Here is a 26,030-nt window from a genome sequence, read left to right on the forward strand (position 1 = left end):
TAATTGAGGGCCCGCAACTAGCCGATCGCGATAGCCGCCAAATGCCACTCCCTGAGGTACCAGAGTCAGCAATTGTCAGTACGGATCTCATAGCTCCCGAAGCTGACGCGCTGACTGGTGTCACTGTAGACGGAATTTCGGCAATGCCTGGACCTTCCTTGAGCAATAAGAATGTCCTCAACGGAGCAGGGAGTAGTAAAGAAGCACAAGATTCGTCTTTCCCGAGCAAGCCCACGTAACGCATGGTGCAGCAGCTTTCTCTAAGAATGCATCGCAGCCTACGCATATGTTCTTGGATCCCAGAGACGAAGCTCTACCTCTTTCAAGGCTCACTGGTGACGCCGATGATGACCTTTCCAATCATCGAAACCCCATGATAGTCAACGCATTGGGCACTGGGCTCAACCCGACGATCCTGCAAGACTCGCGGAAATAGCTACTTTAGGATGGAGACTAGCATCGATGGAACTACGGTGCCTGTCTCAAAGCACTATGTGTCGTCTCCTCGAATTCCAGTGGATCAGAATTTTCAGGTGCCGGAACCCTACCACTTTGGCGACATTAACAACTCTCAGAATGTTCTGGTGGGCAATATCTACAATGCCAGCAATGCTCACTTCAATACATATCCCTCTCAGCCCATACAAACAGCTCATACTTTACATCCGGCTGCTACGAGAGCGGCACAGAGGTACGGCAGAGTCGCTTCACCGTCTGGAGATCTGTCACGGCAGTCCGCTCGCCCGAGTGGTACTACTAAACCTCCCTGGCGTATGTGATGCGGTGGCCTTGAAAAAGGGTTTCTGAAAGTGCTTGGTGTCCAGTTGATCGCTCAAATTTGGCAGACAAAGACCGATGTCTAAGACACCGCAAATGCACGCAGTGTTAAGAACATTGGAGAGGATGCATAAGTGTCGGTCGTAGGGATCTCAATCACTCAACATGAATGTGGCCCAGTCAGCGTTGCAGAAAGGGGGATACCTCAACAAGACAGAGCGATGAAATCTACAACACAGAGTCGATAGAGCGCAAGTCACGGGATATCATTCGATTCACAGTATGAAATCGCACACCCACAAGCCCGCGTCAAAGGCGCGATACACTCTTCAACAATGAAGTGTCGCCAGAAGCTCATTGTCATGGGCTAAACATAACACATTGTTCACTGCTGCACAAAGGCACCTAATAACGCTTACAACACAATGCTGCTCTGTACCTCGAAAATCCCCCCTTATATAGCCACTTCGCCTCACCGCTATACACCGTTCGCTACAGCAAACAGCTTTCAGAATCCAACCGCAATATTGAAGCAGGTCTTCATATCCACAATCTTTGCAAGAAAGCAGCAACTGTCAGCCTCCATCAACACCATACAAGCACCGAACACGGACAGCAGTCAAACGACCTCGACCACCATGTTCCCACTCCTCGCCAAGATCTTCCTCCCGAAGATCGCCAACAAAGTCTTCGGGAAAGCTGCAGCAGCAGCTGGTGTCCCGATTCCGCAGAAGCAACCTGGCCGGCCTCTCACGATCACCATTCCAATGGTCTTCTCCGCGCTCCTCTTCATCCCGGCCGTCGTTCTTGTCGTACTTTGCTTCTTCGCTGGCCACAAGCCTGGCTTTCTTGACGAGTACGCAGTATACACTGTCAACGTCTTCCGCATCGGTGAGAACATCCTCACGGGTATGAACCAGCAGATCCGAGGTGTCAACATCACCAAGCGTTCTGAGGCATCGCTTCCTGTCACCCTTCCTGTTGCACTCTTTGCTCGCGACGACGATGATGAGGACGAGACGACCTCGAGCAAGGCCCAGCCATCAACGACCTCGACCAAGCCTACCTCCGCTAGGACAACTCCCACTGCCAAGCCCACTGCCACTCCCGCACCTAGCAAGCCAGCAGCTGCTGCCGGTCCAGCTCAGTCGGCAGTCATCCAGCAGGTCAACAAGGCCTTCGGTGCAGTCGTCGACGACTTTGCGCTCGACGACTTCTACGACTTCCACGTCCTTGGCCGATGCTACGGATCGTACGTCGCGAAGAACGGAAGCGCATCCGCGAACGTCACTGACGGCACGGGGGCCACCGTTCTCCAGGACAAGCTTGAGAAGAAGGTCACTGCATGTGAGAAGAAAGCCTCTGCGCTTACTCTTGCTGCAGTCGCCTATGGCTTTGCCATGATCTGCACCGGTCTCGCTTTCGTTGCCAGCATCGTTAGCAGCATCTACTACCGCAAGAAGTTCGTCCTCGTCACGCTCGGCATCACCTGCCTCGCCCTTCTCGCGCAGCTTCTCTCCTCTGCCGCCGCCCACGCCATCGCCAACAGCGCCACTGGCCTCGTCGATTTCGTCGGCCACCCAGTCGGTATTGATGGCTCAGCTGGTAAGAAGTTCATCACTCTTACCTGGGCCGCGACCATCATCCTTGCCATCCTTGCCGGTCTCTGGGGCATGCTTCTCTTCTTCGGTCGCAACGAGCCTGCCTTCAATGGGCAGAAGGCCGAGCGACTTGAGAGCGTGCAACACGAGCAGTACAATCTCTCCTCGTGGCCGCAGCACCCACACGCCAGCCATGCGCCGACTGCTCGCTCTGCTTCGGTCTACAGCCGCAGGACTGACGGGTTCGAGCACACACCGACGTACCCAACGAGGGCGTACAATGAGGGACGCGCACCGGATGGATTCATTTGAGCGTCTGGGTAAGTAAGAACTTCTGCTGGGGGATAGCTCGATGTGGTAATTCATGGATTTTGAACGGAGCGGGTTGTACATTACACTGGTTGTAAGATAATATAGCGTTCTGCAAAGCTGTCACTGTCACAAACTTTTGATTCCTTTTTCTTCTCACACTGTGCTGTCTCATCATGTTCATCCCATTTCTCCTGCGCCTAAGGCTGCTTCTTTGTGCTGCGCAAACCGCGTTGTCATTTCTTTGTTGCCTCTACAGACTTACCTGAGACAAAGCAGATCGATGGAACGTTGTCGAGCTAGCATGAGATGGGAAGCTGAACATGGAGATTTTGCATTGTAGATATCTTTATCTTGCCCATAACCTACACCATCATGAACCCGCCACTAGCACAAATAGTCTGCCCACTAACCCACCTACTCCCCTCACCCGCAAGCCAAGCCACTACCTGCGCAACATCATCCGGCTTCCCAACCCTCTGCTGCACAGGCGTCAACGCCGCTTTCTCCTTGATGAAGTCCTGCCCTGCTTTCTCCAACAACTCACTCTCCACAATCCCCGGCGCTACCGCATTAACAGTGGTACCATCCTTCCCAAACGCTTTCGCCATCCCTCTCGTCATCGCTTCCAGCCCAGCCTTACTCATAGCGTAAACAATCGTAGTCGGGCCCCCAACCCTAGCCGCTACGGAGGAGATGTTGATGATCCTAGCTGGTGCCCTGAGATAGGACTGAGCGGCCTGGCAGAGGAGGAAGGGGGCGCGGAGGTTGAGGTCCATGATTTTTTGTAGTGTTCTAGTGTGACGTCTGGGATGGCGCTGTGAGAGGGCTGGTCGGCGTTGTTAATGATAATGTCAATGTGGGGAAAGTATTTGATCAATTCGTGGATTACTTGGAACGGAGCTTTGGGTTCTGTTAGGTCGATTGGCATTCCTCGAACGCTGACGCCGGTGTTGGCTTGGTAGATGTGGTTTATGACTGAGGTTGCGCTGGCTCGGCTGTCCGGCGAGGGGGTCCAGGTCAGGAAGAGCTGAATGTTCATTAGTAAATGATTTTGGGAACTGGATGTGCGTGGAGGCTAACGTGGGCTCCTCGCTTTGCCAACTCCTCGGCGATTTGAGCGCCTATGCCTCTGGAGGCACCAGTGACGAGGGCGACTTTGCCCGCAAGGTCCTGCGGTGCTTTCAGAGCCACTGGGGCAAAGCTCGAGGGCGCAGATTTCGAGAGAGGGAAACTGGAAAACATCCTTGTTCTCAGCGAGCAGTAGATACGATGCAATAGTCTGGCAGCATCTGCTTCCTGAGATCATCTGGCGGCGTGTGGGTGTGGCAGTCTGGCAGACGTCGACTCAATGCAAGGATCCCCGGCCAGGTGAGCAAGACGCTGCATAGTGATGCCGAGGACGGCGCGAGTACATATTGTAGCAGTACGAGAGGCTTTCCGCGAAGTACGTCTTGACTGTTTTGAGGCTCTGGTGGTCCGCATCTGCGTCAACAAGGAAGCGGCCGCACCCACACAGGGCACAAGGCGGTCTTGAGTCGTGACGGATGATGTGAGAATTGACAACATCGCAGCGGCCATGATATCAGAACACTGCTCATATTGCGGCTATGTCACGACTGGATGTCGTTGATGGAAGGCGAGGGTGAAAAGGAAGCGATGGCTTACCAAGTGTCCGTGCTCAGACAAGCGTGTTTTATTGACGCGACCTCTCCTCCTTTTCCTCTTTGGCTTGAAGTGCTCGCATCAACGTCCATCTCGACACGATTTGCACTATGCCTCGCCATCAACGAGCTCCTGCGGTAGCAGTCTCCTGCGGCTTGCACGCTGTACTGTGCCTGCCATCACGTCCCGACCACCGACACTTTGAACACCAGACCACGCTTCTCAGCCTCCACACTCGAGCCTCACCTCGAACATGACACATCGTTGCCAGACCCATTACACCACCTGCAATGCACCAGGAACATGTCCTGGTGTCTACGCTCTGGGAACATGGACAAGGCACAGCACTTTCCCACCATCTCACGGTGCAAGCGATTTGCGACACTCCAGGAGCCGTCCAAGGCGTGCGTCTCAACAGATTCACACTTCTCACATCGTGAGACAGCGAGGCCGTCTTCGAGATCCGGCCTGCTGAACCAGGGCAGTATTTCGAGCTCAGCTCAAAAGCAGGCGCGTCTGGCAAGGACTTGGCCATTGTCTTTCGCAATCCTGGTAAGATCCTCCTCTCGCGGGGTCCGGGTAATGGCGAAGCACGCCCCGGGTTGCGCATCTGTCTGCGATCCAGGCAAAAGTGATCATTGACCAAGGTCACGAACATTTGTTCCACATACTGCATGCACTGATGCGCTCAGGGGAAGCTCCTATCACCATGTCTCTTTCAACGGCAGTATCCATGAGTTGACAGCTATGAGTGAATTTTTGATCTTCAGTGATCTGCAAGACATGCAATTCTCTGGCCGACAGGCAGTGGACCAAGTACCACTGGACCCCTATCGCCACACAATCGCCTGGAACCGTGAGCGGCGTCTACATCCGCCCCTCTTTCAATCTCACAATCCGAGGTATGCGGCGACATACTAGGAGAAAGCGACATCAATAGCAATTGCACATGAACATTGAGACGATGCGGCACGAGCCTGACAAGCAGTCACTTGGAGATTCCGCCCGCCGGAGAAGCCGTGGAACATACATTGCCAGCTTGAAGCACCCACCGTACAAGGCTTCCACTGAAAACTACCGGCACTAGCTATAGTGAGTCGGCAGATTTCACCTTGTGGTCCCCAGGCCTGGTCTCCGCCGCCGGCATACCAGGTTAACAGTATATTTATGCACCTCCATCGTCGATGAGATCTCGAGCCAACGACAGCACCTCTCTATCACATTCGTACCGAATGAAAATGCTGTTTGTGATCCACATGTCTATTTTCACAGCACACCAGGAGTTGCCCTGCAGTAATACATATAGCATTTGGCCCTTCCCATCGAGATGGTCGCCCTCCATCGAGATACTTACCTTGCTTTTCTGCAATCGACCGATCGCAACAATGCCGTCGCGGTATCCTTCACTAGTCTTCGCCGGCACGGGCATCTGCCCGTGTGTAGGTGAAGACTTCGTTACTTCACCTCTTGCAGGCACGGCACATGGATCATTCTCGGCAGAGCTCTTCTACTCGGACTGCTACGGAAGCTACACTCTGATGTCCCTCATAACATCCTATGCTGTCTATCGGGAAGCGGACAGCTTTGAAGACATGCAGCATGTGCGTCTGAGCAGGAAACCTCGCGTGAAGCGCCGAAACAAGGTGCAATGGCGAGCACCTGGCCAACTTGGCACGATACTGGAGGAACACACCTGAGAGGCCACCAAATTCCGCCATCCTGGCCGTCTAGCATTTGGAGATTCTCCAGCGACAGAACGCACGAGCGTGTGGTCGCTCGAGGGTTGAAGCAATCTCGAAGAATTCTGGTTGGATTCCTTCACCCCGCTGGAAGTCGTCCCCTGCATGTACATCTTGCTTTCGGCAGGTGCTTGCTGTCTGACTATCGAAGCTCTGTTCCCGGTACCTGGAATCCTCGCGCATCAGCTGCTGTCGGACCTGCATCAATATGTCTTGGCGGATTTCCGGAATCGGATAACGTCTTCCTATTGGTCGGATTGCTTATACATATGGTACCGGACCATGGCCACACCAATACCTCCTGCATCGATGTACTATTGCTGCCCATCGATTTCGCACTTGCAGGCCGAGGACACATCTCGCCGCTGGTTCACCTCACTGCCGGTCTGGCAGTGTGGCCTATGCCGCCTATCCCGTGATGAGTAATTACCATTTCGAGAATACTCTTGTCAACCACGGCTTAGAACATGAGTGCAACCGCAGTCATGGTCAACGGCCAATTCTCCTCGGGCGTGCGTAGCTCAAGAGTTGTCCTCATCGATGGCTTTGAGCTCTGCAAAGTGTGCTATCTAGCACGAATGCGCGTTCTGGGCCAGATCTTTGTTGCTGTGCCAGCCGCTTTCTCCTGAGCTTATGAAGCCACGACGTTGGCGATCTTCGATGCTGTCTCAGTCTAGACATATCGTGATGTGCACGCACAGCTAGCCGATACATATACATATGCTACGGCGCGTCAACGTCGCACTCCGATGCAATTTCACACTTACCAGGCATTTTGCACAACATCCATAACGTCTCATCTTATCCAACATCTCAACACTTGTCGACAGTCTTCCAGCACGCGGTGATCACTACACAATAACACGAAATGGATCATCTTTGCCCACGTCTGGCATCTCAACACGCAGCATGCATGTTCTGCCTGGCAGGCATTGACATGAGCATACGACCTTCAACAAGCACACCAAACCTAGCACTGCGACCGAGGGACTCTGGATGCGAAGTATGGTGGTCTCGACACCCAAACGACTCACAATCAAAGCGCAAGACGACTGGCCAGAAAGTGCATCAGAAGACTAAGACGACCAACAAGCGAGAACGACACGCTCCTTTAGGCGACATCAGAAGCTTGATCTCGCGACCTAGGATCTTCCGAAAGGACTCTGCGACGTTGCCGGCGAGTCCACTGATCCAGCAAATGCCTACGACATGAACTCAGGAAGCAATGTTAGTTCGTGGCAGTCACGAGCACACAATAACCCGAAGGAATTAAGCAAAGTTCGACAATTTCTGGGGCTTCAATTCATCATCAATCACTGGAGCTTCAAGCCTTCTTCACTCTCATATCACATTTTGACCGGGTGTTCAACTTCGCTCAGACCAATCTAAATCCACTTCAACTCGCCTGCTGCGCAGATACGACTTTATTCTGGAATGCCATCGCAGTGAAATTGGAAGCACACTGCCGATGAGAGCGGCTGGTTTTGGAACTGCTCAACTCCAAGTACCGAGAGTAATGTGATCGAGACTTGCATTTCGGCTCGATGAGGGACGTCTTGTCGGATGAGACGGGCTCGCTTGAGCGACCTTGTACGAATGTGGAAGTGTACGAATAGTAAAGTGGACAAACATGAGAGATCCTAGTAAAGGCAGGACTGGAGAGAGCGGGGCAAGGACGTAGTGAAATGAGTGTAGTGTTATTCGAATGAAGTGTAGTATACTACTGAGTGTTACTGTCAAATCCAGACTGTGGAGTGCTGGGCTGGTCACGATGAATTGCTTCCATCCCATGAATGCTCATGTGTGGCCCTTGGCTTGCCTGCATGGGTACTCGATCTTTCGCCCGCCGGCCATCTCGTGCACGTGGGCGCCATGATAGTCTTCGAAAGTCTCTTTCTGAGCGCCGCGCCCTTCGTCTCGTACTTGGTAATAGTGCCTGGCAAGGGGTTGTAGATCGGGCTACCGTCCTCAAGAACTCTAACCTCATTAGTCAAAGCCATTATCCGCAGTCGTTGTCTCCAGTCCGGCACCCAGGTCGGAAGACGGGGAGCCTCGGCGAGCGAAAGGAAATCTGGATGTAGTCCAGGTCCATGGGTGTAGACGAGGCCCAACATATCAAGACCGTGACGCTCCAATGCGAAATGGGCTATGTCTAGATAGACTTCCTCGAGGCTTCTGTCATAGTCCACAACGATATCCATAGTGGAAATCTCAGCCGCATGGGCCAAAGCTACGAACACCTTGTCACGCTGATCTGCACACGATGCGATTCTCACATCCGCTAGAATATCGACCAGTGGCTGAGGTCCTGGCCTCTCGCGATCTACTCGTGCCATAGTGACGTGCGCTATGTGGCTGCGCATGCCGACCGATTTCGCAAGTCCTGCAGGGAATTCCCATACCTCAGCGAAACGATGTGCGCATAATACGATCATTAGCATAAGATCACCGTCAAAGTTGTGCTTGCCAATCCAGAATCTGACTTCGCCAGGTGTAGTTGCTTCCTGGTGTATCCATACTCTTCGAAAGTATGGCAGATCGCATATGGCGGTGACAGTCCTCCAAGCTTGGTCTGTGTCGCTGCAACCATCATGCGGAAATAGTGCATGATCTTTGTCCCACTTTACGGGATGTATACCCCCATCGAGGGCCTCAATATCTTCGGAGAAAACATCAAAGCTCTTGACCATGAGATCGATAGCGTCTTTTATCTGAGCATCGTCGTCTGGCATCCCGAGCCAAGCAAATACTGAGGCAGCGCCTTCGTAGATCCCCTTCATTCTCATCACCTGCGAAGCCCTTTCGCGGAGGTCAACCTGATTGATGCAGATAGCATCCGCCCAACAACATACAGTCCTTGGAGCGGACCTCTTCCGCAAGATGCCGCATCGCGTAGTGTAAATTCTGCTGAACCTCAACTTGGTGACCGTTCAAAGTCAAGATGTATGGTCCCGGTTTGACCTCGTCTGCCGGCAGGGTCCAGGTGTAAGATAGTGCAATATATGGCGGTGCGCCTTCGATTTGAAAGGTCTGCAATGAGCAAGTCAAGCCACTGTCGTCTGTGAATGAGAGAAGCCTAAAACAGCCATCTGGCACGGCGTCATACAGCTTGGACTCCATCATGGATGGTTAGCCTTCGGCTCCGATCGTGATATACTCTGTTCTCGTCCTGGACAACTGGGGGTCTGAACAAGCCTCTCGACCACACTATCAGCTGTGTGCCAAGGCCTAGGCAGTGCGCCTTCGACCCCTAGAACGCCGCGGACTGCAATGAACACTGTGGTGGAAGAAATCAAAGAGTCGCTCCGAGCCTAGTGGATTGCAGGCGGGCCTCGGGGTGGAACGCAGCGGAAGTAGCGCAGGTGGTTGACAATCGTTCCGTAAGGAGAGTTTTCGATGTCGATGCCGGTTGTGCTTCTTTGTGGACCTTGTGATGACCAGTCAAACCAGTGGACAACAACCAGCGGCGAAGCGAACGCAGTATACAGTTTCAGCGACGCGGATGACGACAATTTGGCGACCAAAGAGCTGATGCACAGCTGCGCAACGTGTTCGTTCCCTGATTTTTGGTGCTGCGCCAGACCATGCAGTACACTGGTGGAGCTGCTCGATGCCAGGATGGCGGCTTCGTATCACGTCTTCCATTTGCTTCTACTTAGGACAAGTCATACAGTGGTCATACAGCCTGCGAAGCCGCTCAGCATTTCCCATGTCACGAAACACTACTTGCACCTCTTCTCGATAATCGCCGCACCAAACTCCTCATACTCCTGCCGCGAGATCCACATCTGGTGGAACGTCCCCAGACTACCCAAAACACTCCCACCAATCCATCCACCATACTTTCGCTCAACACTGTTAGAGTTGGCAATGACACGAATCTTTGGGTTGGGGAAGAGAGCCTGCAGATCTGACTGTATCCGCTCGGGTAGGCCTGCGATGAGAGATCCGGCTCCAGTGAGGATGATGTTATTCATCAGATGTGGCCTTGTATCGACATCGCAGGCGTTGATGGCGTTCTTTGCTGCTGATACAATGGTCTGCTCGCCCGATGGTGCCGGATGTGATGCATCTGTGTATGCAGCAGCGCTGTCGAAGAGGCCTTCTGCGACCTTGAAGCGCTCGATGCCGAAGACTTGGTTCCAGCCGTCAGGCATTTCGAAAGGCTTCGGAGGCAGACTTCGAACGTAGTCAGCGTTGGTAGTCGCACCTTGACTTGGGCCGTTCTCCAGTCGACTGGGTCCTCCCCAGGCTTGCACCACGCTCTCCTTGAATGCCGTCAAGACCCTCTCTTCCTCTAGTCTTCGGAACGAGTCTGTCGGCGGTTTCGGGAACTGGATGTATGTGGCGTTCGAAGGTGCACCGGCATCGACTGGCTGTTTTGTCTTCACCATGAAGTGGGGTGTGAGCGGTGCGCTCATGCTGCTAAACATGAGTCGCAATTGTTCGTTGATCCAGTTGCCCGCTAGTGGAGTGTGGACACATCCTTTCTTCAGCACCATTCCTTCCCACAGCGCCGTTATCGATGTGTTCAAGTGCCCGATGTCAATGACAAGTGCAGTAGCCTTTCCTTGTGAGTATGCCGCGAGCTGTCCGTTCTTAGCCAGAAAGAAGGCAGGCACGCCCCATTCTTCCATGGCAATCTCCATCGTCTTTTCTCGCGCCTTTTGAGGATTCCACGCCGGCTCGCTCATCAACAGCGGGTACTCGCCAAGCACTTTCTCTTGGTCGTCCAATTGTTCTGCCTGCTCGTCCAAATCCATTGCTGTGTCTCCTTCTGCGTCCTTCTTCTCCTGTTCTGACAGATTGTTCAGGCCATTGCGCGAAGGTGGTGTCTGCCGCGATCCCGTCAGTCTCGATGTAACGCTGTACTCCCATAATCGTGATGCCGTGTCCCAGTCGTCCACTATGCCGTCGCTGTTGTAAGGATTCCGTATCTCCAATCCAGGTTGGTAGAGATGGATCGCGTTCTCGCCGAACAGTTTCGACCCATCGCGGACAGCGTATGAGGAGGGTACCACGGATTTGGGAGTGTCTTCGCCCTGTCACGGATTAGCTTCGTGTCGTGGTCGCAAATGTCCAGATTACATACTGCGAAGCCGGCTCTTGTCGAGTAGCTGCCGGGGTCGAGTATGAGCGCATTGATCTCGTCACCAGCGTATTCCTGATTCGCTACACATGACAGCATTAGTGCTGGCCATGCTTCCTATGCTCCTCCAATGCCTTACCTGGAGCTTGAGTCGGTGGCAGGGTGGACGCCATGGTGACGGGAGAGGCTGAGACTTCACATGCAGTTTCCGTAGCCTTATGCGACTCTGGCGGGCCTTTTCAATAGTGCAGAAGAAGTCGATGAATGAATCAATGTTGTGTGGAGGTATGGCATCGCTTCATACAAGTTGCGCGCCGAAAGTCGCGACGGAAGAAACGCGTCTGTGCGCCCTTGAAGTGTCCAGCCAATCACAAGGGGACAAACTGTTGGCATTGCACATCTCCTTTCTGGCAACATCAGAACAACACCCTCGCAAAGATGAAGTTACGGCATCTATACAAAGTCGAGACCCTCGACACACGGTTCGCCTCATCCACGGGTCAGGCATTACCCACTGCCCAAGCATCAAAATGGCCGAGTCCAGAGTACTATGCCTATTACGTGGTCTTCATCACCATCGTTCCTGCTATGATCAAGGCAGTCTGTGATGTATCGGTACCCTCACATCCGCAATATCAACACTACGAGCCACTGCTGGACGATGGCTGGATCCCAGGACGAAAGGTCGATAACTCAGATAGTCAATATGCTGGCTTTCGGGACAACATACCTTACATGGCCCTGCTCTTGGTACTGCATCCACTACTTAGACGAGCATATGAGTACTTGACCGTCGGGAAGGATGCCGCCTCTGCCAATGGAACAGCACTGAATGGGTCAGCCACCTCCGTCAGCAAGGACCCAACACAGACTGCAGATACGAGACTTCAATCACGAGTCACCTTCGACCTAGCTTTCGCCATGATCTTCCTTCTTGCACTGCACGGCGTATCTGCAATCAAAGTCCTGATCATTCTGTACCTCAACTATCAAGTCGCTACGACATTGCCCAGGCAGTATGTGGCGAGCACAACCTGGATCTTCAACATTGCAATTCTGTTTGCGAATGAGCTCTGCCATGGCTACAAGTTTTCCGATATAGTAGCCGTCACATTGCCACCAACCACGACTGCCGCCGACAAAGCTAATGTTGCTCCCGGGGATAACTGGGGTGCTTGGATCGACACTTATGGTGGCCTTCTGCCTAGGTGGGAGATCCTGTTCAACATCACTGTTCTGCGCCTGATTGCGTTCAACTTTGATCACTTGTGGATGTTAGACCGCAGAGCGAGCAGTCCCATCGAAGTACGTGCATCGTGATTGATGATGATTGAAGACATGCTGATGATCCCAGAAGAAGAACCTCGATCCCGCCAACTTGCCCGAGCGCGAAAGGACTAGCACTGGCGCGAGACCCTCCGACTTCACCTTCCGCAACTACCTCGCATATGTTCTATACTCGCCACTCTACCTCGCAGGTCCCATCGTCAACTTCAACGACTACATCGCGCAATGCCGCTATCCACTTCCTAGCATATCCCGGGACCGGATCCTTCCATATGCCATCCGCTTCATCTTGTGCTTGCTTTGCATGGAAGTCGTACAGCATTGCCTCTACGCAGTGGCGATTTCGAAATCAAACCCGGACTGGAACCAATACACTCCATTCCAACTCAGCATGCTCGGCTACTTCAACCTCCACGTCATCTGGCTGAAGCTCCTACTACCATGGCGATTCTTCCGACTCTGGAGTCTGATTGATGGCATCGATCCACCCGAGAACATGGTCCGCTGCATGTCAGACAACTACTCGGCACTCGCTTTCTGGCGTGGCTGGCATCGATCGTTCAATCGCTTCGTCGTTCGATACATCTACATCCCACTTGGAGGTTCTGGCAAGTCGAAGATTCACGGCATCGCCAACTTCCTGGCAGTCTTCACTTTCGTGGCTCTATGGCACGATATAAACCTCAAGCTACTCATGTGGGGATGGCTGATCACACTGTTCGTGCTACCCGAGATCCTGGCCACACTAGCATTCCCTGCGAAGAAGTGGAAGAATCGACCGAACCAGTACAGGGTCATCTGTGGCATCGGAGCCGTCGGTAACATTCTCATGATGATGGCAGCCAACTTGGTCGGCTTTGCTGTTGGTCTTGATGGTCTAAAGGGCCTGGTCGAGGGCATTGTTGGAAGCTGGGGCGGAAGAGTCTTCTTGCTTGCGGCCATGGCGACGCTGTTTGTCGGCGTTCAAGTCATGTTCGAGGTCCGGGAGAGTGAGAAGAGACGAGGCGTCAACCTGAAATGTTGAGTATGTATACATATGATTTGTATGAATATGCTGACATACAACAAAGCTCAGGCAAGAACCTCTCTTCTCGCGTCGTTTATGGCAACCGACATGACACTGATGGCATATGCCTACTGAAGTGCAGTAACGTGACATGTTCGCTGGCGCAGGTAATCAACGTGGACAACCGGACGACAAATCTAAGCGAAATTGAAGCTGGCTTCGGGAACGGAGAAGCAAGACTCAGGCGAGACGTACGGATGAGTTCTTTCCCATCATTGTACCAGCAATTACTCCCAGCCATGGTTCTATGCAGGACAACAAACGACAGCACAAGTCCCAAGCTCTTGGTTCTTCGAGGCATGGCATATGCAATACCTCGGCTACCCTGCCGAAACCCTAGAAGATGCAAGCCAGCGAGAATCGCAAATGCTCGCTCCCCACCAAAGCTCCATCGACTATCGAAATCGGCCGCCACCAAAACCACAAAGAAGTGGACATTCGCCTGCAGACCATGCCTGCCATAATATATGGGCCTTGCCAACCACGAGACACCCCGTTGCGGAGACAAAGCTTGGCCTTCGCGGAGGAAGATGGAGAATGCAGGCAAGCGTGGGGAACAACTCCGGCAATTCGGTATGTTATGCACAATTCGGAGCGAAACATCGCGTAACACGACCTCAGCCAAGACTGCCAAGGAAGAGTTCATCGTCGGCAATTGCAGGCATACACGATCTGGGTACTCTCTCGCCTTGGTTTGTGGTCCGAGCATACTTGCCGGTGCTTGAGAGAGAAGAATGAAGTGGCGACTAGTTCTCGTGGAGCACATTATGGAGAATGCGTTTTGGGCATTAGTTGGTTCGGTGATGCTACGCTGCCATGTGGGTGGTGGAGCTGCGGCTCTGCGTGCCTTGGGGCCGCGATGGACGATCACATAAAGTCGGAAGGTACCCGGGCACCAGAGTTAATCGATTGTGCGTTGTACTACATCTACTTCCGACATGGGTGCCAACGCGATGATGCTCCAGCTTCTGCTGGCATTGACTGCCTCAACAGCATCATGCTCAAACCTCCCAAAGAAGTCCTTGGCTTCCAGATCGCCACACCCGCGATCAACATCCAACACAACATTACCATACCAAGATCCCTCGTTATGCATCGACGACAGAATCGAGGACCTTCTAGCTCGCATGACCGTTGAGGAGAAAGCTGGTCAACTCTTCCACACCCAACTGGCACAAGGTCCCAATGGAACGCTCTCACTCACAACATCGAGATCCAACGGCACCGACAACTACGTCCTCGAGAAGCATATGACGCACTTCAACCTCGTAGGCCAGGTCACCAATGTTCGACAAACAGCACAATGGTATAACCGTCTTCAGGAATATGCTCTAAACACACGCCTTGGCATCCCAGTCACACTATCCTCAGATCCCAGACATTCCTCAACAGAAGCCGTCGGTAGTGCAATCGCCGCCAACCAATTTTCAGCATGGCCCCAGAGCTTAGGTCTCGCGGCATTGCGAAGCGCAGAGATCGTCCAGAAGTTTGCAGAAATCGCTGCAGCAGAGTACAAAGCAATCGGCATCCGCTCAGCCCTCCATCCTCAAATCGACCTCACAACAGAATACCGCTGGGCTCGTATCGGTGGCACCATGGGCGAAGACGCCGACCTCACCAGCGAGCTTGTTGTCGCCTACCTCAAAGGCTTCCAGGGCGAGTCCTTTGGTACGCACTCCGTCACCACAGTCACCAAGCACTTCCCCGGCGGCGGACCCATGGAGAACGGCGAGGACAGCCACTTCACCTACGGCAAGAACCAAACCTACCCAGGAAACAACTTCGACCACCACCTCATCCCTTTCAGAGCTGCTATCGCTGCCGGCGCGCGGCAGATGATGCCGTACTACTCCCGTCCCATCGGCGCCGAGCACAATGGCATGGAGATCGAGCCGGCGGGCTTCTCGTTCAATAAGTATATCATCACAGACCTGCTTCGCGGCGAGCTTGGCTTTAACGGGATCGTTTGCTCGGACTGGGGCCTTATTACGGATACTGTGATCGCAGGTCAAGACATGCCAGCTCGTGCCTGGGGCGTCGAGTATCTCAGCGAAACGGAGCGCGCAGCACGAGTCCTGAACGCGGGCGTGGACCAATTTGGCGGCGAAGCAAGACCTGAACTGATCGTCCAACTCGTCAACGAAGGTACCATCTCAGAAGCACGTCTCAACACTTCGATCCGTCGTCTCTTGCGGGAGAAATTCGCCCTCGGCCTCTTTGAGAATCCATTCGTAGATGTCGACGAAGCGGCGCAGATCGTGGGAAATCCATACTTCCGTCAACTCGGAGCTGAGGCGCAGCGGGCATCTTTCACGCTTTTGACGAATAATGGTACTATCCTGCCCCTGAAGGTGAACAGCGACAATTCCACGAAAGTCTACGTCGAAGGCTTCAACTCTACCTTTCTCAGCTCCCGGCCTGTGACCGTAGTCGACACCCCGGAGGAGGCAGACATAGCTCTCATCCGTCTGCAAGCACCATACGAGCCACGCCCGGGCGGCTTCGAGGCCAACTACCATGCTGGATCACTAGAGTTCAATGCCACTGAACGAGCGCGCCAAGCAGCAATCTTCGAGGCTGTCCCTACTATTGTGGACATTTACCTTGATAGACCTGCTGCTATCCCCGAGGTCGCAGAGGGCGCAGCGGCGCTGTTGGCGAGTTATGGAAGTAGTTCGGAGACGTTCTTGGATATTGTGTTGGGAGTCGATGGTGCGGCGCCGAAGGGCAAGTTGCCTTTCGATTTGCCAAGAAGCGATGAGGCGGTTGAGGCGAGTGATGAGGATGTGCCGTTCGATACGACGGATCCCGTCTTCAAGTTTGGACATGGGTTGGAGTATGAGAAGCATGCGTGTTGATTCACAAACTTTCAGATAGATCCCAGCTAGGTACTAGCTCACAAACTTCACCTTGAACACGACCGGATCAGTCGAAAAGCCAGTCTCCTTCGCCCACTTCTCGCCATACGTCCTCACTTCCCGCTCGACCAAGAATGCCCACAAATCCACAATCCTGGTCTGAGCTGTGATCGGCTTCTCCGTTATGATTCTCATATAGCGGGCTGGGTCGCTCACGAACCACTCATCGGACCCTACAGGTGTAATGATTGTCTTGAGGTCCTCCGTCAGATTGTTTAAAACGTCCTTGGTAGCGAGGAATTTTCGATAAAAGTCCAACTGCAATACGCCGCTACCAGTCAATCGCCCTACATCGCTTAGTTCCAGCAGACCCTGGAGGGGCACGTCGTTGGTGCCACTGCGCAGGAAGCCGAGACTCGCAAGGCTCTCACTCTGTTCCCGCGGCATGAGTTGGCGGAGGAAGGCTTCGTCGAGTTTGAAGACTTTGAGCTCGTTGTCCTTACGGACTACACAAGGTGAGAAGAAGGGCGGTACGGTGGTGTCGGTAAATGTGCCTCCGGAGTGGTACGAGTGGCAGGACAATGTAACCTGGTCTCCGTCGGAGATTTTGAAGCCGACATTGGGAGTGAGAGCCTGTCCGAAAGTTGGGGTACCGGGTCGCAGAGACCATCGGCAGATCTTCCTGCCGGAGTTGGATTCTGACTTGATGCTGCCGTCGGCATTGCCAGAGGATGTGTCGACCCAAAGACCAGGGATCTGGGAGCCTAGCTCGGTCTTGCGAGCAGGAGTCTTGCCCGTCACAAGGAAGAGGGGATGATCGGCGTAAAGCTATGACCATGGTCAGTAAGAACGATTCGGGAGGAGTATTCGTGGCAGACTTACCTGTGCCATTGCTGGAGTGACTTCGGCCGATCGCTTCATATCTGCATCAAGTACAGTGAGCACCGCCGCGGTAGCGTTGGCCTCTGAGGACAAGCGTAGCTGGCCATCTTTGTCAAGCACAATCTTTCTGCCATCTAACGTCTCCAATGACATCTTGCCGGTCCAAGTTCCTGGCGGGATATCAGGCTGCACTTGGAACTCCCTCTGTGCTTTATCGTTGAAGATGGTAGGTATATCTGCCCATTCGGCCAGCGTATCATCGTTCACGCGGGTAAGCTTGCCGATCAAATCAAATATGACCTCGATGTTCTCCTGTTCGATGACACGCCAAGTCTCGTGGTTCGCCACTGAGTTGGCCCATTCTGGTGGGTTTGCGCATAACAACGTATTGCCGCCTCTTGCCGACCAAGCAAGAGCAGAGTCGTTTGCGAGTGCCGAAGCAGCGCTCTTTTCTTCCTGAGACGAGCCTCTGCTGACGCTCGTGGAGGCCGAGAAAACCTTGAAACCGACGCTGACTGCAGCGGCTTGTTGCATGGCGTCTCGTTTGGAAGTTTCAGAGGTCGAGGCGATCGACTCTGCAGATTTGGTAGCGGTCAGCTGTCCTCCAAGCTGGAATGACGTTGCAAATATGTGTCCTAAAACTGGGCGTCAGACTTGAATACGGACTTCAATATGGCTTGTGTGTGTGAGAGAGAGAGCAAAATTACCGAAGCGTTGAAAGAACAGCCGTACCAACGCGTTGGCTTTCTCAATCGCATTGTCCTTGTCAGGCTTCTCACCGTTCTCGATGTTCATGTGTATCTTTCTGTTGGCCTCTCGCAACCGCAAGAGAAAGGTCGCGCATTCTGGGGTGATTTGCAAATTCAGCTCGTCAAGAAAGACTCGAGCACGCGGAAACTATAGCTGACAGTCAGCGACGTCTCTGCTTCGAGATGGGAATGACGTCTTTACGTTGTAGGTGGCAGTGTATTCCTGGCAGTCTGCAAAATCTCCGCGGTTCTTGCCCTGCTCACTTTCCTGCTTATGCGAAGCAGAGACGGAAGCTCCAATGGTCGGAGTCGATGCACCACTGTCAAGTCAGTATGAGAAGACCTATCATTGCTCGCAATGATCACTTACACACAGATGCTTCGATTGCGCTCGAAGAGAAACCATTCTGTGCCATCGATTTCTCGAGTTGGGTCTTGGTTTCCTTCACTGTGATGGAAGAATTGTCGAAAACTTCGAAATGCGGCTTCGATGTGATAGCCTCTGACAGTGCTTTGCCTGGCAAGGGCTTTAGAGCGAAGGCTGCAAATCTCGCTCGGGACAACGTGCCCGCCATACCAGGAGCATTGCTAATGACAAAGCCGTGAAGCATTTTCGTCGTGTCGAGAACGCCACTCCATTGCTCTTCATCCAGTTGAGTGGCAATTTCAGCTGCGTTAATCTCTTCAACTGCCCACGGATCTTCTTTGATGTACGATGCTCCAAAGCCATCTGGACGAGTGGGAAGACCAAGTCCTTTGCCTTCACGGTCCTTGATCTCGGAGTCGAGGGTGATCTCCTTCGGCACGATAGCCTCAGGTTTCTCCTCAGCTTCTGGCTTTTCTGGCTTGAAGCCGTCTGTGCCGTACGTCGCGAAGAACGCCTGCGCTTGTGATGCACCACCAAGCTTCTTTGAGATCTCTTGAAACCTATTCACGGCATCGTCCATAGCTTCTGAACGATTGTCAGCTTATGTAAACTTCTTGTTTGCGATGCACTAACGCTTCTTGCTCGCCACTGCGTCGTCCTTAGCATCTGTCACGCTGTCTGTCTTCTGGACTGCTGCAACGGCGTCTACCAGCTTATTCGCTCCTGCTTTGTCAATTGTGCTCTGCTTGCCGCTTGGTGATGGCTTTGTTGCAGTAGGCTTGGTCGACATACTGACTGGACCTTCAGTGGGGTATGCCGGAGAACAACAAGGGAAAAGGCAGCACGTCTACCTACAATGGTTCATCCGGCCGTCGTATGTATCGCAGAGTATTGCAAACGGACAAGAATCGTGGCTGGCTGTCTTTGAGCCTCGACCGCCCGGTTGAATTTGCTAGTGTCCAGAGACGCATGTCCGCGTTGACGATTCGCCATATACACGTCCAGATTGATCTAGTGAAAGATGGCGTAGGGAGCGGCGCACGCCACAGGCTTCCTCGTGGTTCAGGATGCGGACCGCACAGCTCGGGAGCGCCGACCCAGCAGCCATACCAACTTGGGATCCGTGCTCCAAGGTGGTTGCAGAGAAGGTGCCTAGCTGGGTTGGCAGACGAGCCGTTCCGAGAGTGCACAAGGATGTTGTTAGGAAGCAAGACGTGGGAATGAATTGTGAGGATGACCCGAATCTAGCTCCTACGGATCAGACCACCTGCAATTTCCGCTAACATCTTCTCCCGATCACGGGAAGTTCTTCGTGGAATCGTGGGGTAATCTTAGTTCTAGCGACCACTTGGGACAAGAGCGTGGCGTATCGACGACATTTCCAACATCCTACCCATCATCTCCAAGTTCGTGCATAAGACCGTACACAGTCTGACACAGATGCACAGGGGTCGCTAACATCAGGGCAACGCCGTCATGGCTCCACAAGATGCAGTGACGATAGTTGGCTCGACACTGGGCCACACGAAGGATTCGTCGGAGACCAACCACCAACTACGAGTCCACATCTCCTCCTGCCCGTGGCCGTCCTAGGCAACATCTTTCGTGTGATGGTCATATCTGTGTGAGTTTAATAGGAAAGCTGCTTGTCCGACATCACGTAGACAAGTAACACAACATTATCTGCACTTTCTCTAGGCTCGCCGTCGACCTCAAGATACATACCATGTCCACCGTCTTGGAGCTTGATGGCACTACGCATGTCGTCCGGTACGGCATGCAGGACGACAAGAAGGAAATGTGCCATGTCTATTTCTTTCGCAATGGCAAACGCTTCATCATAGATGTAAGCGGAGATGACGTCCGTGAAACGCCTTTCTATGACACCTGGAGGCCTCTGATCGAACCATTTGATCCTAAGACTCCGGCTGGACGCAATTGGGTTGAGCAGTGGCGGAACCTGGCCACACTCGTCATCACAGCAAGTCTCCAACAGCTCCGCGAGCTGGCGCCGGAAGTGACCTACTGGATCACTCTAGGAGATTACTTGCACACTCCGAGCTACAGCTTGCAAGTAGTCAAGCAAGATGGCGCACAGAATGGTGTGGCTACCAAGATTTCCAAAGGTCCCGAAGACATACCTGCATACGAGTTTCGGCCATACGGCGTTGATATGTTTGAAGGCTTGCTCGACGGCATTCCCAAGGTAAACTGCCATCAGCTTACGGTTCTCGATTGCGAGAAGAACTGGAAAGTGCCACCTCGCAAGGTGCACATTGCAGATGGACAAATTGCTCGCTTCAAGGGATATGAAAAGCCGTCAAAGTCCGTAGAAAGCGGCGCAATGCACTGCTACTCGCTAGACAGCATCAAATGCTCATTGAGACTCCACGAAACGATGCAAAGGCTCAGTCCGGAGCCAATTCCGGGGCTCGCAAGCGTACTGGGCATCGTAATGGACGAGCGAGTCGAAGATAATGGGTCTTCAGAATCTTCCCCCAAGCAGCTTTTAGCTGGCATACTCATCTCCTGGACTGGTAACGATACAATGTGGGATGTTGTTCGCGATGTCGACAAAGCCGACACAGAAGACATACTGCGCAGAAGTGCAGCTTGGAGAACAAAGATAAACAATGTGCTGAACCGGCTACATGCGTTCGGATTGAGCTTTTGTGACAGTAATGGAACGTCATGGATCAATGACAGCAGCACATACATTGACGAGAAAGACGCGGCTTGGCTGACTACAGGCTCCTCTTTCGTCAGCGAACCTCGAGGTGGCGAGGCACATAACGCTTGTGTTGAAGCGGACATGAAGGCTGTGAGAGAGCTGTTCGAGGAGTGGCTCCCAGCGGAGCTCGCGAAGAAGGTAGGCACGTAGTTGCCGTCTACGACATTAGGCCCGCCAGTCTATTCTCTCGGGACCCACAGACATGCTAAAGGTACTCGAAGAAGACATTCAGGTCACTCAAGCTCACATGTAGCGTTAAAATGTGTGATGCACGCTATGTGCGGTGTTGTCAACGGACCTCGCTAGTCCAAGATCGTATTCCAATGATCCCGCTGCCAAGATGGTGACACAGCGTGCGGCTGAGAATCAAGCTGAGCTATTACATGCGAATTTCGAGTTTGATCCTTCTATACGTCCAACAACACCATATAACTTGCCATCTTGTCACCACATTCAACATCAAGACCTGGGGATCAAATACACCTTCCCACACCACACACGATGTCGCCAAGCCCACTACTGTTGTTGGCATGCTGCTTCGCGACTACAGCCCTGGCTGAGAATACCACTACCCACACAGGACGTAACATCGGCATCGCTCTTGGAGTCGTTGGAGGCTGCGCTGTGATTGCTGTCATCTTTCTTGTGGTCCGTAAGAAGCACCTCTTCGTGCAGATCATTCCTGGCCTTGGCGAGACGTACAAGCAGGGCGAAATGGCGAGGCAGAAGCAATCGCAAGGCACGGGGAGGTTGATTGAGATGCTGAACATGAAACCGGATCGGTGAATGCGAAGATTACTCATGTGGTGAATCGAGGTCTTTGAGCACGTGCTAAGGAAGTCCGTGCGGCGCATTTAGCGGCTTCCCTCAAAATATTTGGTTTCTTTAAGAGAATAGACAACATCACGCCTCGACATCATGGCGTCAACTACCACCACAAAGGACAGCACAAACTGCCGCCTACTCGAAATGCCTGCTGAGCTTCGCAACAACATCTACCGCTTTACACTATGCGAACACACAACTCAGATCACCCAAACTACGTTCCAGCAACCGGCCCTCCTCGCGACCTGCCGTCAAACTCGCAAGGAAGCATCAATAATCTACTACTATGAGAACGACTTCGACATTCATGTCCACAATTTCGACCCAGCTGTAGCACGTTCCTGGCACCAGCACGCACGGCCATTCTTCCGAAAGCAGACCCCAAAGTCTAGCATAATTTTCGGTACGGTCGATCCGCGGAGCTGGACCAACCTGATGCGTTGGATCAAGCTCCATGTGTCGCGCGAAGCTGTTGGCATTGCACAATGCGAGCGAAATGACCCGGACTCGAATGTTGCAGGAGGTGCAATGAAGATCGCGCGGGAGCTCTATGCTGTCGAGACAGACTGGGAAATGATCGAGAAGGTGCTCGAGATTTACAAGGTCAGCACTAAGTACACTATCGACTGGGAAGACTAGAGACATGGGGAAAGGCTCGAGGGTTTAGGGATCTGCATGGCAGAACGGTCTGGACACAAGGCAACGACGTCAGTGCGCTGTCAAAGTGTCCAGCGGCGGGCAAGTGCTAGCGACATGCACGAGAACAGCAAAAGCAAGATATTTCCGGTAATGAGCGTAACAGCAAGACCCCAATGCTCTGCACCTACCCCTTGCCCCATGTTGTCCATGCACCGCCGCCTCTGACCTCACTCACCACTTCGGCACATCCGCCTTCCCTCCACTATAACTCTTGCTAAACATGTCCTTGCTCAGCAGTGGACCACAGTAAGCACTGCTATCAAAGCCATTGGTAGACCCGATGAGCAAATCGCCATCCCAAGTACCACCGTGAGTCAAGTCGAGACACTCAGTCGCGCATCTTGGTCGAGTCAGTATGGCACGAGGCGTCGCACAACCGCTAAAACGTCCATCATATCACAGATCCTTCTTTTGGAGCCAATCCGTTAGCAGAGCAGTAACCTCCTCCGGCTTCTCGTACGGCAACCAATGTGCGCTGTGAAGCTCATGCATCTCCAGATCTGGCAGCAATCCAGCCAGCTTCTTTCACTGGCAGAATATCCTTAGCCAGACAGACAGCATCTTGGTCACCCGAGATGAACGGCATGGGAACATTGACCTTCGCTCTTTCTTCTGGTAGACCGATTTCCAATGCTCCGTGAACGTTTTGCTGTCGCGCCTTGTACCAGCAGAATGGTGCGGCCAGACCTCCCTGCTTCATGTCCGAGATCCCGTGCACGGTGAGCAATGGGGCAATGACGTCGGAAGCTCAGCCCAAAACAACATGAACACCAACACCATTCAATGTTCAAGAATCAGCTTAGAAACGACTTCACCAACAACGAAACATTATGGCAGCAGAGGTAGCAGCAGGAGCATGGGCCGCCGAGGAAGTGGTGTCCACGGGTGTGCAAGCCGGCGTTGGCGCTTACATGGTCGCGAAGCCGACAATGCCACTCGAAGCGCACTTCAGACAGATTGTGACAACACAAGATGATGGAACAAGACTATCTCTGCTACGATCCAACAACAGCATCAATGTGGTCGGCCACCGCGCATACATCTTTGGTGGAGAGCTAGACGGGAAGCTTGCGGGCAATGAGATGCACTCGATCAACCTCCAGCACACCGAGAAGCCAGAAGAACCAGAGTCTGCCTATTCCATACTTCCAGCAATCGCGGACGAGATAGATGGAGACGGACTTCCAGCACCACGCACCAAGCACGCCGCAAGCCACTTGAACATCTGCGTCGCTGTCTTTGGTGGCGTGGACGAAGATGGAAAGCTTGTCGACCGTGACTCGACCCTTTGGCTCTACGTGACAGCCAAGTCAGCATGGCAGCGTTTCGACGCCGAAGAGTCTGGCGTCGCACCTGTTCAAAGGCACTCTGCCAAGCTCTTTGAACACAACAATAATCTCGTCCTCTACGGCGGTATTGATGCTGAGGGACAAGAGCTCAAAGATGTGTGGCACTTCAACTACTCTTCACGGAAATGGACGCCCCTCGCATCCGCCCCAGTCTCGACCCTCAACGCCGCGCTCGTCGAAGGCACACTGCACCTAATCCACTCCAACGAACCCATGAGCAGCGACGTTCACACCCTGAACACCACCAACCCCGAGAAAGCCGAATGGCAAACCCACTCCTTCCCCATAAACCCACTCGCACCGGGTCCCAGACCAAGAGTTGGCGGAGGACTTGTCCCAGTCTCAACAGGCTATGGCCGCAATTACCTCCTCTACTTCTTCGGAGCTCGCCAGAACCCCTCAACACATGAGACTAAATCTCCCAACGAGACTGAAGATCCGACACAATGGTCTGACCTCTGGACATACCAAGTTGGATCCAGCAAGCCCGAAGCAAAAGTCACCACGAGCCTTGCAGATGCCATCAAGCCCGCGGCGATCAAAGATGCGATTCGTTCGAAGCTTGGCTACGATACTGGGAGCCACAGCTGGGCTGAGGTCGAAGTCCAGCCGCCAGAGGACTTGCCCGAGGGTGAAGGTAAAGTACATCCTGGTCCTCGAGCGTACTTTGGTTACGATGTGACTGGTGATGGTCATCAAGTGGTGATGTGGGGTGGCATGAATGCGAAGGGCGAGCGTGAGGGCGATGGGTGGTTGATCACGTTCTCGTGAGGGGTGGAAATTATTGGCAGAAAGCAGCACAGAAAAGTTGCATAGATACCCTGGTATCATTAAAGTTATGTAATGTGGCATGCAGGTAATGTCACAAGTTCCCTATCACAATGCGCGACTGACTTCTCATCGCCTGAGATCGCCAGAGTCCAAGAAAGATACATTCATCGACCAAATTGGGGTCAGACATGGCCTAAGGGAAGGACTTGAGATGGCTGATGCTGTTTTCACGAGTCCGTAGACGCCGTCAGTCCTTCGGGTACCATCCTTGTCTTCACAAAGACCAAAATGGTTATCGCAGTCAGACTTGCCCAACAGAGCACAGATCGGAGCCACCGCCGCCACTTCATCGCGCCACCGATTTGTGTTTCTCGTGCTGCAGCCCTGCGCGGTAGAGGTTCGAGGCGTGTGGTATTCTGTTCTCGTGACATGTCCGAAGAGTGTATTGCAAGGTAATGTCTAGCTTATGGCGTGCAGAACGGCATGATTTTGTTCAGGATCCAGACCACCTTGAGGGTAGAGCAAGGTGATGGTTAATGCTCTGGGTTGGCTTGCATCAATCCGATACACAGGAATGTGCGTAGGCTCAGGCTATCGCACGGCGTCAAGCAGCATCGTCGTAGGCTCCGGTCGTGCTTGCTTGAGCCTTGGTGTCAGTGTTCATAAGAAGGCCATTCAGTCCGCAACAGCCGTGTTCCTTCGGTCCCAACAGTCCTTCCATTGACTCCGCAACCCTCTTACACAGCTCATTTCTGCAGTCAAGATGCATTATCTCAAACTCATTCTGGCAGCGGCATTTTGCTCCGCTGCAGTCGCAGTACCGCTTGCAGGTACATACCTATGATATACCCAGCCGTCGCTTCGCGCCTGGCGCTAGTCGTATCAGCAGACTACACGAACGAGCTCGGCGCCCGAGCAGTAGGTATCTACGGTACTGAAAATGCCGCTGGCATGACCGACAAGAGTTTGATCAAGCGTAAATAGTCTTTACGCTGGCTTGAGGTTCCTGGCTGAGTCGATTTGCAGGCAAGAAGAACCAAAAGGGCAAGGATAAAACCAAGGTTGATGAGTGCGCGCTCAAGGTTAGGAGTGCTAAGAAGGATGAGACGCAAGATAGGCAGAAGGGAAAGAATAAGACAGAGCCGGAGCCTGCTGAGGAGGAGGAAGTTCAGGAGGAGGAGGAAGTTGAAGATGAGGCTGAATGTAAGGAAGCAGAGGATGAGGTTGAGCAAGAAGACGATTAGCTGGCAGGGATGTCCATTGAGG

At 53.1% G+C, this 26,030-nt stretch overlaps 13 protein-coding genes across 13 annotated transcripts; 8 read left to right on the top strand and 5 right to left on the bottom strand.

Annotated features, from left to right (window-relative positions):
• Positions 1 to 1,415: 1,415 nt before the first annotated feature.
• CLAFUR5_12871 (uncharacterized protein) lies at positions 1,416 to 2,690 on the top strand (the record flags this gene model as incomplete). The annotated part of the gene is made up of 1 exon (XM_047912019.1): positions 1,416 to 2,690. One exon carries the CDS (start codon positions 1,416 to 1,418, stop codon positions 2,688 to 2,690), a length of 1,275 nt encoding a protein of 424 aa, XP_047768076.1.
• A 362-nt stretch (positions 2,691 to 3,052) lies between these two features.
• Positions 3,053 to 3,932, bottom strand: CLAFUR5_12872 (Hydroxynaphthalene reductase-like protein Arp2; the record flags this gene model as incomplete). Its single annotated transcript, XM_047912020.1, has 3 exons — positions 3,053 to 3,427; positions 3,493 to 3,717; positions 3,771 to 3,932. The coding sequence occupies 3 exons, from the start codon at positions 3,930 to 3,932 to the stop codon at positions 3,053 to 3,055; spliced, it is 762 nt and encodes a 253-aa protein (XP_047768053.1).
• Positions 3,933 to 7,857: 3,925 nt separating this feature from the next.
• Positions 7,858 to 8,871, bottom strand: CLAFUR5_12873 (uncharacterized protein; the record flags this gene model as incomplete). The annotated part of the gene is made up of 1 exon (XM_047912021.1): positions 7,858 to 8,871. One exon carries the CDS (start codon positions 8,869 to 8,871, stop codon positions 7,858 to 7,860), a length of 1,014 nt encoding a protein of 337 aa, XP_047768130.1.
• Positions 8,872 to 9,813: 942 nt separating this feature from the next.
• Positions 9,814 to 11,353, bottom strand: CLAFUR5_12874 (Actin-related protein 4; the record flags this gene model as incomplete). Its single annotated transcript, XM_047912022.1, has 3 exons — positions 9,814 to 11,133; positions 11,184 to 11,263; positions 11,320 to 11,353. 3 exons carry the CDS (start codon positions 11,351 to 11,353, stop codon positions 9,814 to 9,816), a joined length of 1,434 nt encoding a protein of 477 aa, XP_047768131.1.
• Positions 11,354 to 11,618: 265 nt separating this feature from the next.
• CLAFUR5_12875 (Membrane-bound O-acyltransferase GUP1) lies at positions 11,619 to 13,491 on the top strand (the record flags this gene model as incomplete). Its single annotated transcript, XM_047912023.1, has 2 exons — positions 11,619 to 12,485; positions 12,535 to 13,491. The coding sequence occupies 2 exons, from the start codon at positions 11,619 to 11,621 to the stop codon at positions 13,489 to 13,491; spliced, it is 1,824 nt and encodes a 607-aa protein (XP_047768132.1).
• A 980-nt stretch (positions 13,492 to 14,471) lies between these two features.
• Positions 14,472 to 16,391, top strand: CLAFUR5_12876 (putative beta-glucosidase C; the record flags this gene model as incomplete). Its single annotated transcript, XM_047912024.1, has 1 exon — positions 14,472 to 16,391. One exon carries the CDS (start codon positions 14,472 to 14,474, stop codon positions 16,389 to 16,391), a length of 1,920 nt encoding a protein of 639 aa, XP_047768133.1.
• Positions 16,392 to 16,424: 33 nt separating this feature from the next.
• On the bottom strand, positions 16,425 to 19,179 carry CLAFUR5_12877 (uncharacterized protein; the record flags this gene model as incomplete). Its single annotated transcript, XM_047912025.1, has 6 exons — positions 16,425 to 17,219; positions 17,274 to 17,908; positions 17,981 to 18,170; positions 18,225 to 18,342; positions 18,395 to 18,974; positions 19,023 to 19,179. The coding sequence occupies 6 exons, from the start codon at positions 19,177 to 19,179 to the stop codon at positions 16,425 to 16,427; spliced, it is 2,475 nt and encodes an 824-aa protein (XP_047768134.1).
• A 936-nt stretch (positions 19,180 to 20,115) lies between these two features.
• CLAFUR5_12878 (uncharacterized protein) lies at positions 20,116 to 21,270 on the top strand (the record flags this gene model as incomplete). Its single annotated transcript, XM_047912026.1, has 1 exon — positions 20,116 to 21,270. One exon carries the CDS (start codon positions 20,116 to 20,118, stop codon positions 21,268 to 21,270), a length of 1,155 nt encoding a protein of 384 aa, XP_047768054.1.
• A 351-nt stretch (positions 21,271 to 21,621) lies between these two features.
• On the top strand, positions 21,622 to 21,906 carry CLAFUR5_12879 (uncharacterized protein; the record flags this gene model as incomplete). Its single annotated transcript, XM_047912027.1, has 1 exon — positions 21,622 to 21,906. One exon carries the CDS (start codon positions 21,622 to 21,624, stop codon positions 21,904 to 21,906), a length of 285 nt encoding a protein of 94 aa, XP_047768055.1.
• A 132-nt stretch (positions 21,907 to 22,038) lies between these two features.
• On the top strand, positions 22,039 to 22,584 carry CLAFUR5_12880 (uncharacterized protein; the record flags this gene model as incomplete). Its single annotated transcript, XM_047912028.1, has 1 exon — positions 22,039 to 22,584. One exon carries the CDS (start codon positions 22,039 to 22,041, stop codon positions 22,582 to 22,584), a length of 546 nt encoding a protein of 181 aa, XP_047768385.1.
• Positions 22,585 to 23,128: 544 nt separating this feature from the next.
• CLAFUR5_12881 (uncharacterized protein) lies at positions 23,129 to 23,344 on the bottom strand (the record flags this gene model as incomplete). Its single annotated transcript, XM_047912029.1, has 1 exon — positions 23,129 to 23,344. One exon carries the CDS (start codon positions 23,342 to 23,344, stop codon positions 23,129 to 23,131), a length of 216 nt encoding a protein of 71 aa, XP_047768384.1.
• A 130-nt stretch (positions 23,345 to 23,474) lies between these two features.
• Positions 23,475 to 24,764, top strand: CLAFUR5_12882 (uncharacterized protein; the record flags this gene model as incomplete). The annotated part of the gene is made up of 1 exon (XM_047912030.1): positions 23,475 to 24,764. The coding sequence occupies one exon, from the start codon at positions 23,475 to 23,477 to the stop codon at positions 24,762 to 24,764; it is 1,290 nt and encodes a 429-aa protein (XP_047768387.1).
• An 840-nt stretch (positions 24,765 to 25,604) lies between these two features.
• On the top strand, positions 25,605 to 26,008 carry CLAFUR5_12883 (uncharacterized protein; the record flags this gene model as incomplete). Its single annotated transcript, XM_047912031.1, has 2 exons — positions 25,605 to 25,740; positions 25,791 to 26,008. 2 exons carry the CDS (start codon positions 25,605 to 25,607, stop codon positions 26,006 to 26,008), a joined length of 354 nt encoding a protein of 117 aa, XP_047768386.1.
• Between the last annotated feature and the right edge of the window lie 22 nt (positions 26,009 to 26,030).

The sequence above is a fragment of the Fulvia fulva genome, chromosome 11 (assembly GCF_020509005.1).
Source record: "Fulvia fulva chromosome 11, complete sequence".
Classification (NCBI taxonomy): Eukaryota; Fungi; Ascomycota; class Dothideomycetes; order Mycosphaerellales; family Mycosphaerellaceae; genus Fulvia; species Fulvia fulva.